Source organism: Leptopilina heterotoma, unplaced genomic scaffold (genome assembly GCF_015476425.1).
Source record: "Leptopilina heterotoma isolate Lh14 unplaced genomic scaffold, ASM1547642v1 Lhet_235, whole genome shotgun sequence".
Classification (NCBI taxonomy): domain Eukaryota; kingdom Metazoa; phylum Arthropoda; class Insecta; order Hymenoptera; family Figitidae; genus Leptopilina; species Leptopilina heterotoma.
Genome location: NW_025110952.1, coordinates 1,961,409 through 1,974,471, shown reverse-complemented (window position 1 = coordinate 1,974,471; position 13,063 = coordinate 1,961,409). Strand labels below are relative to the sequence as shown.

The window sequence follows — 13,063 nt, the reverse complement described above, 5'->3', positions numbered from 1 at the left end:
AATAGAAAAATATTTTCAGTAATCAATATTCATGGAATAAAAGAAATGGATTTCGTTCTGCATAGCGGAACGAAAATTTAATCAATGAGAAATCAATACGTTCGTGAAATACTCACAAAACCGTAAACATTCTAAAATGAATTGTATTGGTAAATGGTAAAACATAACTTGCTTGTTTATTAAAAAATAAAAATATATGTAAAAAAAAAAAATTTTAAATATGTGTAATTAATAATATTATTTAATTTTCATTTATTGCTCTAATTATTATATAAAGAAGCTATGTTAATTTCGAACTAAATTATCTCTATTTGTTTAAATAATAAAATTTATCTCCGTCATTGAAAAATTTATTCAAAATTACAGAAAATCCTGAAATCATATAATTTTTAAAAAACTTCAACTAAACCGATTTTCATTTATAATTTGGAATTTGAAATTTCAAAACTAGAAATTTGTTCATGGACAGTATATTAAAATTCACTATATTTTATAAAATGTATAATTTTTCAAATGTTACAATAATTAATTATTATTTATAAGTGATTAATAATTAAGAAATAATTGACTTTCCTCCCTCATAATAAATGATCGATTATATATTTGTTAGGATCTAATGAAATAATTATCATTTATTATATAGGCACCAGCATAGAATCACATTACATTGATGATGGCGAAGCATATTTAGGAGGAGGTGAAGGTGAATATTACTCAGGCGAAGACAGTGGACAATATGGAGAAAGTGGTAAATTTTTAGTTTATTAAAATCCTCTATATATGCTTGTCGAAACTTTATAAATTAAATCTCTAAATAAAAAAAATAAAATTTAACAATTTATTTTATATACTATTATTTTTATAGAAAAGACAAATATTTTTGAAAATATAGTAAATCATTCATCAACAATAATTGGGTTCAAATTTTGTAAAGTTGACCCTATTTTTTTTATAATATTCATGATAATATAGATTGGAAAAATTTATAGAAAATTATTCTAAATGTTTTCAAAACTTTTCTTAATTAATTTAATTAATTAATTTATTAATTAATTTCTATGAAAAAATAGTAATTTTATAATTTTTCAGGTGAATCACAATCAAATGCAGATGATGGTTATGGGCAATATTCATCAGGAGAGGGAAATAATGAATCAAGACAATACTCAAGCGAAGATGCTAATGGATATTATTCAGACTACTAACTTTACAAATAATAAATAAATTATTTAATGCTTAAAAATGGACTTATTTTCGTAATCAATGACCTCAATAACCCTCCACTACTAAGTTTCATGCAAATCCAATCAATTTTTATTTTGCCGGAATACGCACAGTGTATGTGTATGTCAACCTCATGAAAATATAAATTTAACGATAAAACCTTTGAAAATTTCTCGAGATTACAAAATTTAAAAAAAAATGCAGTGAGTGTCCTGAATTAAAAGTTTTTGTATTGTATCAGACACAATAGAACATTGAACTTCGTTGGTAGATACGTTTCAAACTAAATAACTAATGGATGAATTAAAAATGTTATTGACAAGCTTAGAAAAGATTTATTACTTTTCCGATTTATTACTTATTCGTATCACAGACAGCGAACCATGAAAATGTATAAATCACAAAATCAAGTAAGTTGGTAACAAAAATAAAAAATAATATAAATATTAATGTAACTATAATGAAAAAATGTTTGTGATCAACTTCACTCGAAACATCTAAACAAAAAATTGTGTCAAAATTAGGTTATTTTTAATTAATTTTCAATGTTAAAAATATCAGTTACAAGACTAGGTCCCACAAAAATTTAATTTGAAATATCTTCTCAATTTCAAGATGAACCAAATTCAAAAGGTTTTTTAACAATTCATTTTTCTTCGCACAATATTGAATCAAATTACATTTATTCAGATATATTATGTGAATATTTAATAAACAAAATTTGTTTAATGTCCTTTTTGAATTTTATAACGACTTTTAATAAGTCAATGTCAAAAATCAATGTCTTGATTTTACACCATCGTCAGGCAACTTTATTAAACAATGAAAATTTTTTTTATAAACAATTTATTAATTTACAAATAAAATAAAATTAATATTTTTACAAAAACAAATATAACATCTACCTGGTCATTTTAAAAAAAATACCAATTTATTTAAATAAATAATTTGTTACATTTGTTACACGCGTCTCGAATAAAATAAAATCGTCCGAAAATTGAAACAAATGGAGTTAAACCAAAACTCTGACATCAGCTTGAACTTGATGGCAAAACAAGACTAAAATCGAAAGGAGACAATTTTCCACTTCATATAAACAGCATGTGTGGAATCAATGGACTTAAATCAAAATAATCGAAATGAACGGAAATGAAAATCTACCGATTTTCCAAATCCTAGATTCCTAATTTCAACGTTTCTTAAAAACGAATTTCCTAAATTTGAAATTCCTAAAACAATTTTCCTAAACGAAAATTCCTAAAGTTATTAAATTTTCCTAATTTCCTAAAAATTTTATTTTAAAAATGAAGTGGAAATATATAAACCATCCACAAACAATTACGAATGGGCACTGCACGTATAAATGTTCTAAATAAATAAAAAAAAATTTCGACGTATTTTGACCTCCGAATATCTCAGAACGAGAAAGAGCTGAAGGCCTCAATTTTTTTTTAAATTGTAGGTCTCCTCGGGGGACATAAAATGAGAGTATTTTCAGCCCGATTCATAAAGTTTAACTATATTTTTTTTGCATTTTTCATTTTATAAAAAAACGTTTTTTGGCCATAACTTAAAAAAAATGTTAGGACACCTATAAATGTTTTTCTTTAGTTTTGTAGAGTTTTTTCAGACGCATCTTTTGAGCCTTCATTGAATATTTTTCGTCCATATATAAGCCAGAGATATTAAAGTTTTAAAAATCGAAATTTTTCAAAAATAACACTTTTTTGAAAATTTTGTTAAAAAATGTAAAAGTAACTTTAAAAGTATCGTTATCAACTTGTAGAACATTAAAGAACGCTTCGATTGACCTATTTTTGAATCTGATTCGGTAAAAAATTATTAAATTATTGGTATTTGAAAAATTAAAAAATCTTATAGAATATATAAAAACATATTTTTTGAACGAAGATTTAATGATTTTTAACTCTTTTATAAAAATTAATTCTTATTAATTTTAGTAATAAGAAATAGAAATAATTATTATTATTTCTATGAGAAAGCAAAGTGTTCATGAAATGAACATTAAAATTATAAAATAATGTACAACTTGGCAGCGGTTTTTATTTATAAATTACCACTTTTAATTTAGACTCGAAATATTAATTTACAATCAAAATTTTGAAACTTTTGACATTTATATTTGTTGCTATTGAAAAAACAATAAAAAAAACAAACATTTGCGGATCGCATATCGCATAGTCATAAAAAATATATAATATTAGGAAAAATACGACGTTGAAGTCCACAACGTTAATCAACGAAAAAAATTTAGTAAATTGATAAAAAAAACGCAGCAATATTGCCACAAAAATATTTAGAAAAAATAGACTGAAGTTTATGATCCGTTAATATAATATTGTTATACATTTAAATATTGAATTAAAAATAATATTGGAATAGATTAAACAATTTTTTTTCGTTGTTCAACGTTGTGAACTTCAACTTCGTAGAAAAATGATATTGTTTGGAAAATAAGACTTTAGGAAAATTGAGTTCGGAAAAATGATTTAGGAAAATAGTTTTAGGAAAATAGTTTTAGGAAAAATTAAACTCACTTTAAAATTGAAGGAATGATTAAGCGTAGTATTTGATGTTCATTAACCACAGATTCAATTTTTTTGTTTTTATGTTCCTTAATTTATTCTTTTTTCCAATAACTACGGTTTGATTCACCGATGTAAGTGTCAGAACAATTATAACAATTAAATTTGTAAACGATAACAATTTGATTTCATATTGTTAGTTGATGCATCCTTTTCTAGTTTTACAACAGAATTCAAAGACTATTATAAACCATTGGAATTGACAATAAATTATAATCTTTAAAGATCTTTGGACAATTGTGAGGAAATTGTCATTGAAAGTAATTTTTCATTATTTTGATTTTTTTTAAATTGTCATGTGACAATAAAATAGGCTCTATCTGATACATTATAAACAATATTTCTTTTCAGTTGAATTGGATGACTTGAAAAGTAATTGATCAGAATTACAATCTATTAGAAGATGTCGGTTTTTGGAACCAATTAGTAATAAGTTTGTTATTATTTTCAATTAACGTCATGTCGAGAAAATTAATCTGATTGTTAATTTCTAATTCGTGAGTAAATTTTAAATTTTTATTATAAGAATTGGAAACATTTAATGCTAAATCGACATGATCTGTATGAACGCTTTATAATATAATATAGTTTACATATATAAAATAAAAACCAGAAATACAATTAAATTTATTTTTAAATATTTTTAAACAATTGCTTTCAAGGTCGCATCCATGACAATATCTGAAAATAGTGCACCATAATGGTGATATCGGAGAACCCATAGGGGTGCCAAAATTAGTTAGATCAACAAATGGAAGTTTACAAGACTTTTGAGTATTTCTGACTCTTCTATCTATAAGCTTTGGAGAACTAAAAATCAACTAATAAACAATTTTGATACTAAAATATTATATACATAAATTTTAGGTTTTTTTAAAAACCATCGAGCAACCGGCTCCAGATGATTTTCGCTGGATTGATCCTAATTTATCCATGAGTGCAAATGTTCACTGAAAATACTTGGAATCACTTTCGGGGAATTTCCAAGTTTCCAGGAACTTTTTCTCGTGATATAAATATATTGAGGTCAAAATAAGTAAATTTCCAGTAGGAATTATTAATCTAAAAATATGACATTTTTTTTGCGTTATTTTCAAAGATGCTTTTTATTCGATAAAAGATTATAAAAGGCTCATTATGCATTCTTCACGGTAATCAATTAAATGAAGACTACTTAATCATAAAATTGTATTCTGGGAAATCCTAACAGTGACAAGAAAAGTGACGTGTAGATAAGAGAGCATCTAATAACGATAGGAAGCAATTTTCGTTTTTACGTGTTCTTCAATATACATTATATGGCGACGGACAAATAATTTGCAACGAAGGAAGGTCAAACATTGTTCTTGTCGCGCCTCATAATTCGAGACAATGTCACGTTTAAATGATGAATGAAAAACGCAGATTAAACAGAGATATGTCTATACATAATTTTTATAGTTAACACATGCTTGAGAATAAATATAAGATGATAACTAATTTTAAATTTATTAAGCCTACTGACGTGTTGCAAAACCTCTATTTCTTCATATAATTGAAATATAATATTAAATATCGAAAATATTATAGTTAATTCGTGAACAAAATGAAATACTATGCATTTGTATTGTTAATGTATTTGCCATGTGAAAGTGTTATTGGTCAAATTCCACCAATTTTTGGATCACAAGTACCAAGTTTTCCCACAGGACCATTCTTGGGACCTGGAAGTATAAACGACATATGTAGGTGCAAAAATTGTTTACTATTTAATAATACATTTGTAATTAGAAATAAATTTACACAATATTTTATTTAAGTTATATTATTATTAAGAGTGAGTATTAATTGTATTTTGCTAATACAACCCCTACCTCTATGAGGAAGCAAAAATAATTTTTTTTTATAAAAATAAAATATGAATTGGAATATATAGTTTTAATATTATTATAATTATAATAATCATATATTCTGACATAGGGAATTCAGGGAAATGTCAGGGATTTTTATTGAAAGTACTGAGAAAAATTAAATTTTTAGAATTCATAAGAAAGTTCTAAATTTTTGTGTCTTTTTATTTACTTCATAAACTATAAAATTACCATGAATTCTAATACAAAACCTTCGATTTTTTCAATTTCTGACATAAATTTCTTTTTAAATAATTAAATTTTGAACAACTATCATAAAATAAATAAATTATTTAATAAATAATTTTACTTAAATATTTCAAAATTAATTCAATTTTAAAAGAGTTGCGTTTACAATTTTCATAAATAAATAAACCGACTTTTTTTTAAGTTATATGCGATTTTCGTCCTACTTTGTACTTGAGGGTTTTTGGGGTCGCTAATTACGAATCCGATGTCAGTTTTGCAAAATTTTCAAAATTCAAAATGGCGGATCCAATATGGCAGACGAAAATTTTTAAAATTTTTGCGTCCTCCATATTGGATCCGCCATTTTGAATTTTGAAAAACTAACAGCATATTCGTAATCAGCGATCCTGAAAATTCAAACGGTTTCGATTAAAAATTTTATAAAATTTCAATGTTAAATAAATTCAATTAGAAATTTTAATAAACTTAGATTTTTGAAAAATTGTAATATTTCAAAATCTTCTAATGTTAGTTACATTTATCAATATTTATTTAATTAATTTAAAAAAATAATGGATTTATAGAAGAATTTTAGTTAAAAACAATAAAAAAAATGGAATTTTGAAGAAGTTACAAATGATTGCAGAAATTCAATGATTTTCAAAAGTAACAAAATTCTTATCACAAAATTCAATTGTGTTTAAAACTTACAAAAAAAAACATCGACAAAATCCCAATTATTATCTTTATAAATAAAAAAAAACATCGACAAAATCCCAATTATTATCTTTATAAATAAAAAAATTTTTCTTTAAAATTCAATTATTTTCAAAAATTTTAATAAAATTCTTGTCAAAATTTCAATTTTTTTTTAAATTTCCCTCATTTCAATGATCTTCAATATCTACAATTTTATTTTAATAAAATTGTACGCAAACATTTAAAAAAATTCATAAATAATAAAAATTTCACAGGAATTCAAATATTTACAAAGTTTTTATAAGTTTTTTCTCAATAATTCAATTATTTTCATAAATAATAAAACTCATCGCAGAATTTCAATTATTTTTAATACAATTTTAATCGAATTCTTTGAAAACTAACTATTCTAAGAAATTTTATTAAATTTTTTTAAAAGAATTCAATTATACAGAAATTTGTTAATAAAATTCTTTATAACAATTAAATTTTAAGTTCAATTATTCAAAAAATAATTTACTTTTGTATTTAAATAATTGAATTCTCGTAGAATTTTCTAATAAAAATTGATTTGAAAATGAATTTTAATTTAAATTTTAGATAATAATAGAATACCTATGAAAATAATTTTTAAGAAGTTACAGTAACGAGTCTTCGACTCGGATTATTCGTTTTCTTTATGTTTTATAACAATATTTTTAAAGTTGATTAATTTCAAAAGGGTTTAAATTTGAAATTTTGGAAAATCTTAATTCCTATGACGTGGATGGAAAAAATAATAATAATTAATATATTTTAAATATTTTTAAAAAAATTATTATTTTCGAATAATTTTAAAATTAAAGATACATATTCGTAAATAAATTTAACAAAACATGTTTTAAAATAAAATTTTCTAAAAATTCAAAAATTTTCAGTTTCATTTGTCAATTATATTTTCTAATTGACAATGTATAATTTATAAACATTTTTTTCCCTTTATTTTTAAAAACTTTGAATTTTATTAAAACAATTGAAATTATAAGAAATAGAATATTGATGCAAATTTATTCCCTTATGAAAATTGAGAATTTTGTACAAAAATATTAAGAAACGAATATCTAATGTATATAATGTTTTGCAACAGTTATTAATTAGTACCAATCTAATAATTATTTAAACAATTATTAGTTAACAAATACACTATTTGGACCTGAACTAAATACTTTAATTTACAGCATCTTATATTATCAATGGTGGCAGACAAATTATTAATCCTGGTGTTCAATGTTACTGTGCGTTGAATGCTTCATGCAGTGGAACACCACAAATACCGGGCAATAATTTTGACGTTCGTATTATAAATTCTGTAAGTAAAAATATACAGGTGTATTAGACTTATGTTTCTAAATACTTATTTTTTTAAACTTTTACAACTACTTATTTTTTATGTACTATTTACTACTAGTCAATCTACTACAAACAGTTCCATCCAGTTCCATCTACAGAAGACGATAACAAGAAACAGTATTTTTTAAATGGAAAATTTATTCTATAAAAAAAGACATATAATAGGTTGCACACCATTTTGAAAAGAATTTATTGACCTTTTAATTTCATCATTTTCTGAATAAAATTTTGTCTTTATAGAATAAAATTAATTTTAAAAAATACTATCCTTACTATATCGTTTTTTGTAGGTGAAACGGTTTGTAATAGAATAATTTTAACAGAACTGGATATAACTATCTTGAAACAGTGACTTATATCTATAGCCTATTTATACTATAAATGGAAGGATAGGTCAAGAAAAGCGTGTATAGCTGTAACAGTTAATTAGCTTGTTTAAAAATAGCGTAGTAATTTACATTGTATATTCATTTCAAGTTCAGAAAATTACAGTAAAACATCCCGCGCACTTATCGACAATGCAGATCTAAATTATTAAAAATTTGCAACAGCCGTTCTTGAAAATTAATTGAATAACACAGTGGACCTCAAGCACGTTTAAGTTGAACTAAAATGTACCAAAATTCTATGATAACTCAGATTTCTTTATAATCGTCCAACATTCTGAATTTTCATGTCTGAAAATCGTAGCTGATTCAGTTTTTGATATTTAAACATATCATATATATGAAAAACCTATTCCATCTACCAATGCTAATAGGAAAAAAGGTATTAAATATGAAACTCTTGTTTCAAAATTATTTCAAGGGTCCAACAAATCCTCAGTCATGTCCAACTGGTTATGTTTTTTGTTGTGGAGGAGTACCACAACCAACAAATCCTCAATGTGGTAGAAGAAAAGTGAATTTATCAAATACTGTTGGAGATTTAGCTCCATATGGTGCCTATCCATGGCATGCAGCATTATTTGATCGAACAACTGATCAGTATATATGCGCTGGAGTTGTTATTAGTACAAATTACATAATCACAGTAGCACACAGAGTATTTAATTTGTGAGTAAGAAATTATTAATATTCCACTGTACTTTTTTTTTATCGATAACCCAAAACTAAAATTTCCTTTCTTTTTTCCAGAAACAACAACTTTAGAATTAGACTCGGCCTATGGTCGTTATCAGCTACAGCATATCCATATTTCGATGCTTATCCTGTGTTCACACAATTACATGTAAACTTCAATAGAAATACTTTACAAAATGACATTGCTATTATTCAACTTGATAGACCTGTACCATTTGCTAATTATGCTAGTATTAATACTGTATGCCTTCCAACATCCATTCCTGCTGCAGGCACAAGGTAATTAATTGATTTACTTAAACAAATGTATATCAAATTGTACATTAAGTTGTCTCGCAGCAAACCGAAGGAATCTGTTCTGCAAACGTTTAATTCTTAAAATATTAAAGGTATAAAACGGAAACCCAAATAATTGAAACTCTTTTTAAAATTAATTGACATATGATTAGCACTATACACCAATCATCAAGTCGATACGAAACTGAAGGGCCGCTGAATTATTATCAAATAATGTTTATCGTTTGATGAGTCAAAAAAATAATAATAGTAAATTCTAATTTATTTTTGCAGATGTTGGACTGCTGGATGGGGAGTAAATTCTTTTAATAATGGTCAATATCAAAGTCAATTAAGACAGGTTGAAGTTCCAATTGTGGCTTGGGCATCATGTGAAACTAGTTTGCGAAATACCAGACTTGGAAATTTCTTTACTTTAGATCAAACAAGCTTTATATGCGCTGGAGGTGAAGCTGGAAGGGACGCTTGCACTGTAATTCAATTTTTCTTAACGTATATTAATCTTAAATTTTTTTGAATTTATTTTACATGGTTCCTAATTTCTATTTTGCGAAAGTTGTAATTCTTTGAGTCATTGATTAAAATTTAGAATTAGAAAAGAAAATTTATATTCTCTTTTATTTTAGGGAGATGGCGGAGGAGCCCTTGTTTGCGAAGTATCTGCAGGTCAGTTTCAAGTTGTAGGTTTAACATCATGGGGAATAGGTTGTGGACAAACACTTGTTCCAGGTGTATACGTTAATGTATATTCATATCTTTCATTTATAAGAAATTATGTATCTTCTACTGCAAATGCTGGATAAATTTCCCAAACCTCCGAAAATCAAGGAAAAATATTGTACACAATTTTCTAATAAACTAAATCAAAAAATTAGTTTGACTTTTAATTTTACCAATATTTCTCATGGACTAATTGAAATTAATATTTAAATCATATTTAAATAATAACTTTTATACCCATTACAGCTGCATTAGGAAAATTTATAGACATTTATTACTTATGAAAATTTTTTGACCTCATTATTATTCATTCTCTATTAATATGTTATCCCATTTACAGGAAGATCAACTAAATCATAAAATAGTGTTCTGGGAAATCCTCATAGAAATGAGAAAAATGACGCATAGATAAGAGAAAATCTAATTACTATAGGAAACAATTTTCATTTTTTACATACGCTTCAATATACATTTTATTGTTTTAGAAAAATAATTTACTAGCAAGGAAGGTCGAACATTATTTTTGTCGCGGCTCATAATTCGAGACAATATCACGTTTATACTAGAAAAAAAGAGACAAAAGAAAATGCAGATTATATAGAGATTTATTTATTCATAATTTTTGGGTTTAACAATTATGTTTTCCAAATAAATATATAAGAAGATGAGTAATTTCAAATTTAAACAGTGTTGCAGAATTATTTATACGATTAATTTTAAATATATAAGAGTATGTAAATAATTGTAAACATTTGTTTAATGAAATGAACATCTTTATAATTCTTTTGTTAATGTATTATCGATATAAATGTGCTATTAGTCAAATTCCACCAATTTTTGGCTCACAAAATATAAATTCACAACAAGCACCAGTGTTTGGATCTCAAAACATAAACGATATAAGTGAGTGTAAATTTTTTTTATTTTACAAAAAAATTTATTTATTTTAATAAAGTTACTCATATAAGAATACCGGTCTCTTTAAAATCGTTAGTTAAATATTGCTTATAATCTTTTCCTTATGTGATACATACCTATTACTTTATTATTTAGCGTCTCTTATTGGCAATGACGGCAGACAACTTCTAACTCCAAACAATCAATGTTACTGTGCGCTAATTTCAGCATGCACTGGAATAACACTATTACCAGGAAGATACAACAACTTTATTAATCGAATAATAAGCACAGTAAGTAGTATACAAATATTTTACTTACACTACGATTTACAATTTTCTGTTTTAATATATTTGCTAATGACTATAAAAATTTGAAACATTAAATGTTGATTTAGAATATTATTTCAATTTCAAAGGGTCCAACAGGTCCTGAATCATGTCCAACTAATTATGTACTTTGTTGTTCGGGAATTCCACAACCTACAAATCCTATATGTGGTAGAAGAAAAGTAGCTTTAACAAGTACAGTAGCAGATGTAGCTCCATATGGAGCTTATCCATGGCATGCTGCATTATTTCATCGTCTAAGTGACCAGTACATTGGCGCAGCAGTTGTTATTACTTCAACTTACCTAATAACTGTAGCACACAGGGTATTCGAACTGTAAGTAAGAAACTAAACTATTTTTTTTAAAAATTACATTTTAGAATTAGCCATAAAGTTTAAAAGGTTACGCTACCCTGTACGCCTAAAAATTAAATAGACAATTTTCTTATTAAATGACTAAAATTAGTATACAAATAACATCTATGATAAAATTTTATCACTATGACTAATTTAACAATATTTTTAAAAAATTTTATAAACACATTATTTTTTTTAAAATCGCAAAATATTAAAAATTTGTTAGTTTACATATCGCTCTTATTTTGATAGTTGCAATGAATGTTGAGGATAAAAATTGTTTAACATCATTATTTAACAATGTTATAAACAATTGTTATAAACAAATTTCAAATTAACAATAAGTAAACATGTAAAAATTTCGTTTTTTCCTTTACTATTTTTTCTATAGGATTAATGAATCTTGAAACTTCAATTTAACTACTAATATTTTCCAAATAAGTTATAAACATTTGTTGTAAACAAATTACATTTTAACAACAATTGAATATAAAAAAATAGTTTTTTCTTTTAATATACTTTTTTATGTAATTTTCATGTGAGAGTAATGCTAATACCAGCACTTTACCTTCAGTTATTGTAAATAAATAATTTGTTTACAAGAGTTGTTTATAACTTTGTTAAAAATATTTAGAATTAAATAAAAGTTTTAAGATATATGAAGCCTATTAGAAAGAAGGATATTAAAAGAAAAAATTGTTTTTTATATTCAATTGTTGTTAAAATGTAATTTGTTTACAACAATTGTTTATAACATAATTAAAAAATAATAGATAGGTAAATTAAATTTTTAAGATTCATTAATCTTATAGAAAAAAAATAGTAAAAGAAAAAACGAAAGTTTTAAATGTTTTCTTGTTGTTAATTTGAAATTTGTTTATAAGAATTGTTTTATAAAGTTGTTAAATAATTGTTGTCAATAATTTTCATCTCAAAGATTCATTAAGAGAACTGTTAAAAAAATCGGTGATATGAAAACAAACAAATTTTATTTCAATATTTCTGACTTCAAAAAAAAACAATTTGTTTATAAAAATTATTTAAAATGTTTTAGTCATTTTAGTCACTTGTGATGAGAAAATGTGTCAAAAATTTATTTTTCTAACTATTCAAAATTTTAGATATTTTGTCGGCCATTTTTGAGCCGTTATTTTGAATTTCAAAAAAATTAAAATTTCTATCAATGCCTAAATGAAAGGTCATATATATACGTTTCGGACGCAATATTCTGTCAGTCTAAATTTTTCCTTAAGCGATTTCCAATCAAAAATATAATTTTAATGAAACAAAAACCATTTAGGCATTCCAAAAAAAAAAAGTTCGAAGATCATAGAATTTAAAAATTTCAGAGATTCATCAATATGCAAAAGAATGCCACTATCTC

The 13,063-nt window shown here is 24.6% G+C and overlaps 2 protein-coding genes across 2 annotated transcripts in view; both read left to right on the top strand.

Moving 5' to 3' along the window:
• Positions 1–5,174: 5,174 nt before the first annotated feature.
• Positions 5,175–10,301, top strand: LOC122502684 (trypsin-3-like). The gene is made up of 6 exons (XM_043612848.1): positions 5,175–5,554; positions 7,825–7,955; positions 8,804–9,051; positions 9,133–9,357; positions 9,649–9,847; positions 10,002–10,301. The coding sequence occupies exons 1-6, from the start codon at positions 5,416–5,418 to the stop codon at positions 10,176–10,178; spliced, it is 1,119 nt and encodes a 372-aa protein (XP_043468783.1). The 5' UTR covers positions 5,175–5,415; the 3' UTR covers positions 10,179–10,301.
• A 118-nt stretch (positions 10,302–10,419) lies between these two features.
• Positions 10,420–13,063, top strand: part of LOC122502682 (trypsin-3-like) — a 34,720-nt gene continuing 32,076 nt past the window's right edge. The window contains exons 1-3 of the mRNA XM_043612846.1: positions 10,420–10,998; positions 11,149–11,285; positions 11,411–11,658. Of these exons, the coding sequence (XP_043468781.1) occupies positions 10,860–10,998; positions 11,149–11,285; positions 11,411–11,658 (524 nt within the window). The 5' untranslated portion in view covers positions 10,420–10,859. The remainder of the gene's footprint in view (positions 10,999–11,148; positions 11,286–11,410; positions 11,659–13,063) is intronic.

Bases quoted from the DNA above. Each gene is read 5' to 3' on its own strand.
- LOC122502684 (XM_043612848.1), top strand. From the start codon at position 5,416: ATGAAATACTATGCATTTGTATTGTTAATGTATTTGCCATGTGAAAGT. The intron at 7,956-8,803 runs GTAAGTAAAAAT...AATTATTTCAAG, and splicing joins ACGTTCGTATTATAAATTCT to GGTCCAACAAATCCTCAGTC. The intron at 9,848-10,001 runs GTAATTCAATTT...CTTTTATTTTAG, and splicing joins CTGGAAGGGACGCTTGCACT to GGAGATGGCGGAGGAGCCCT.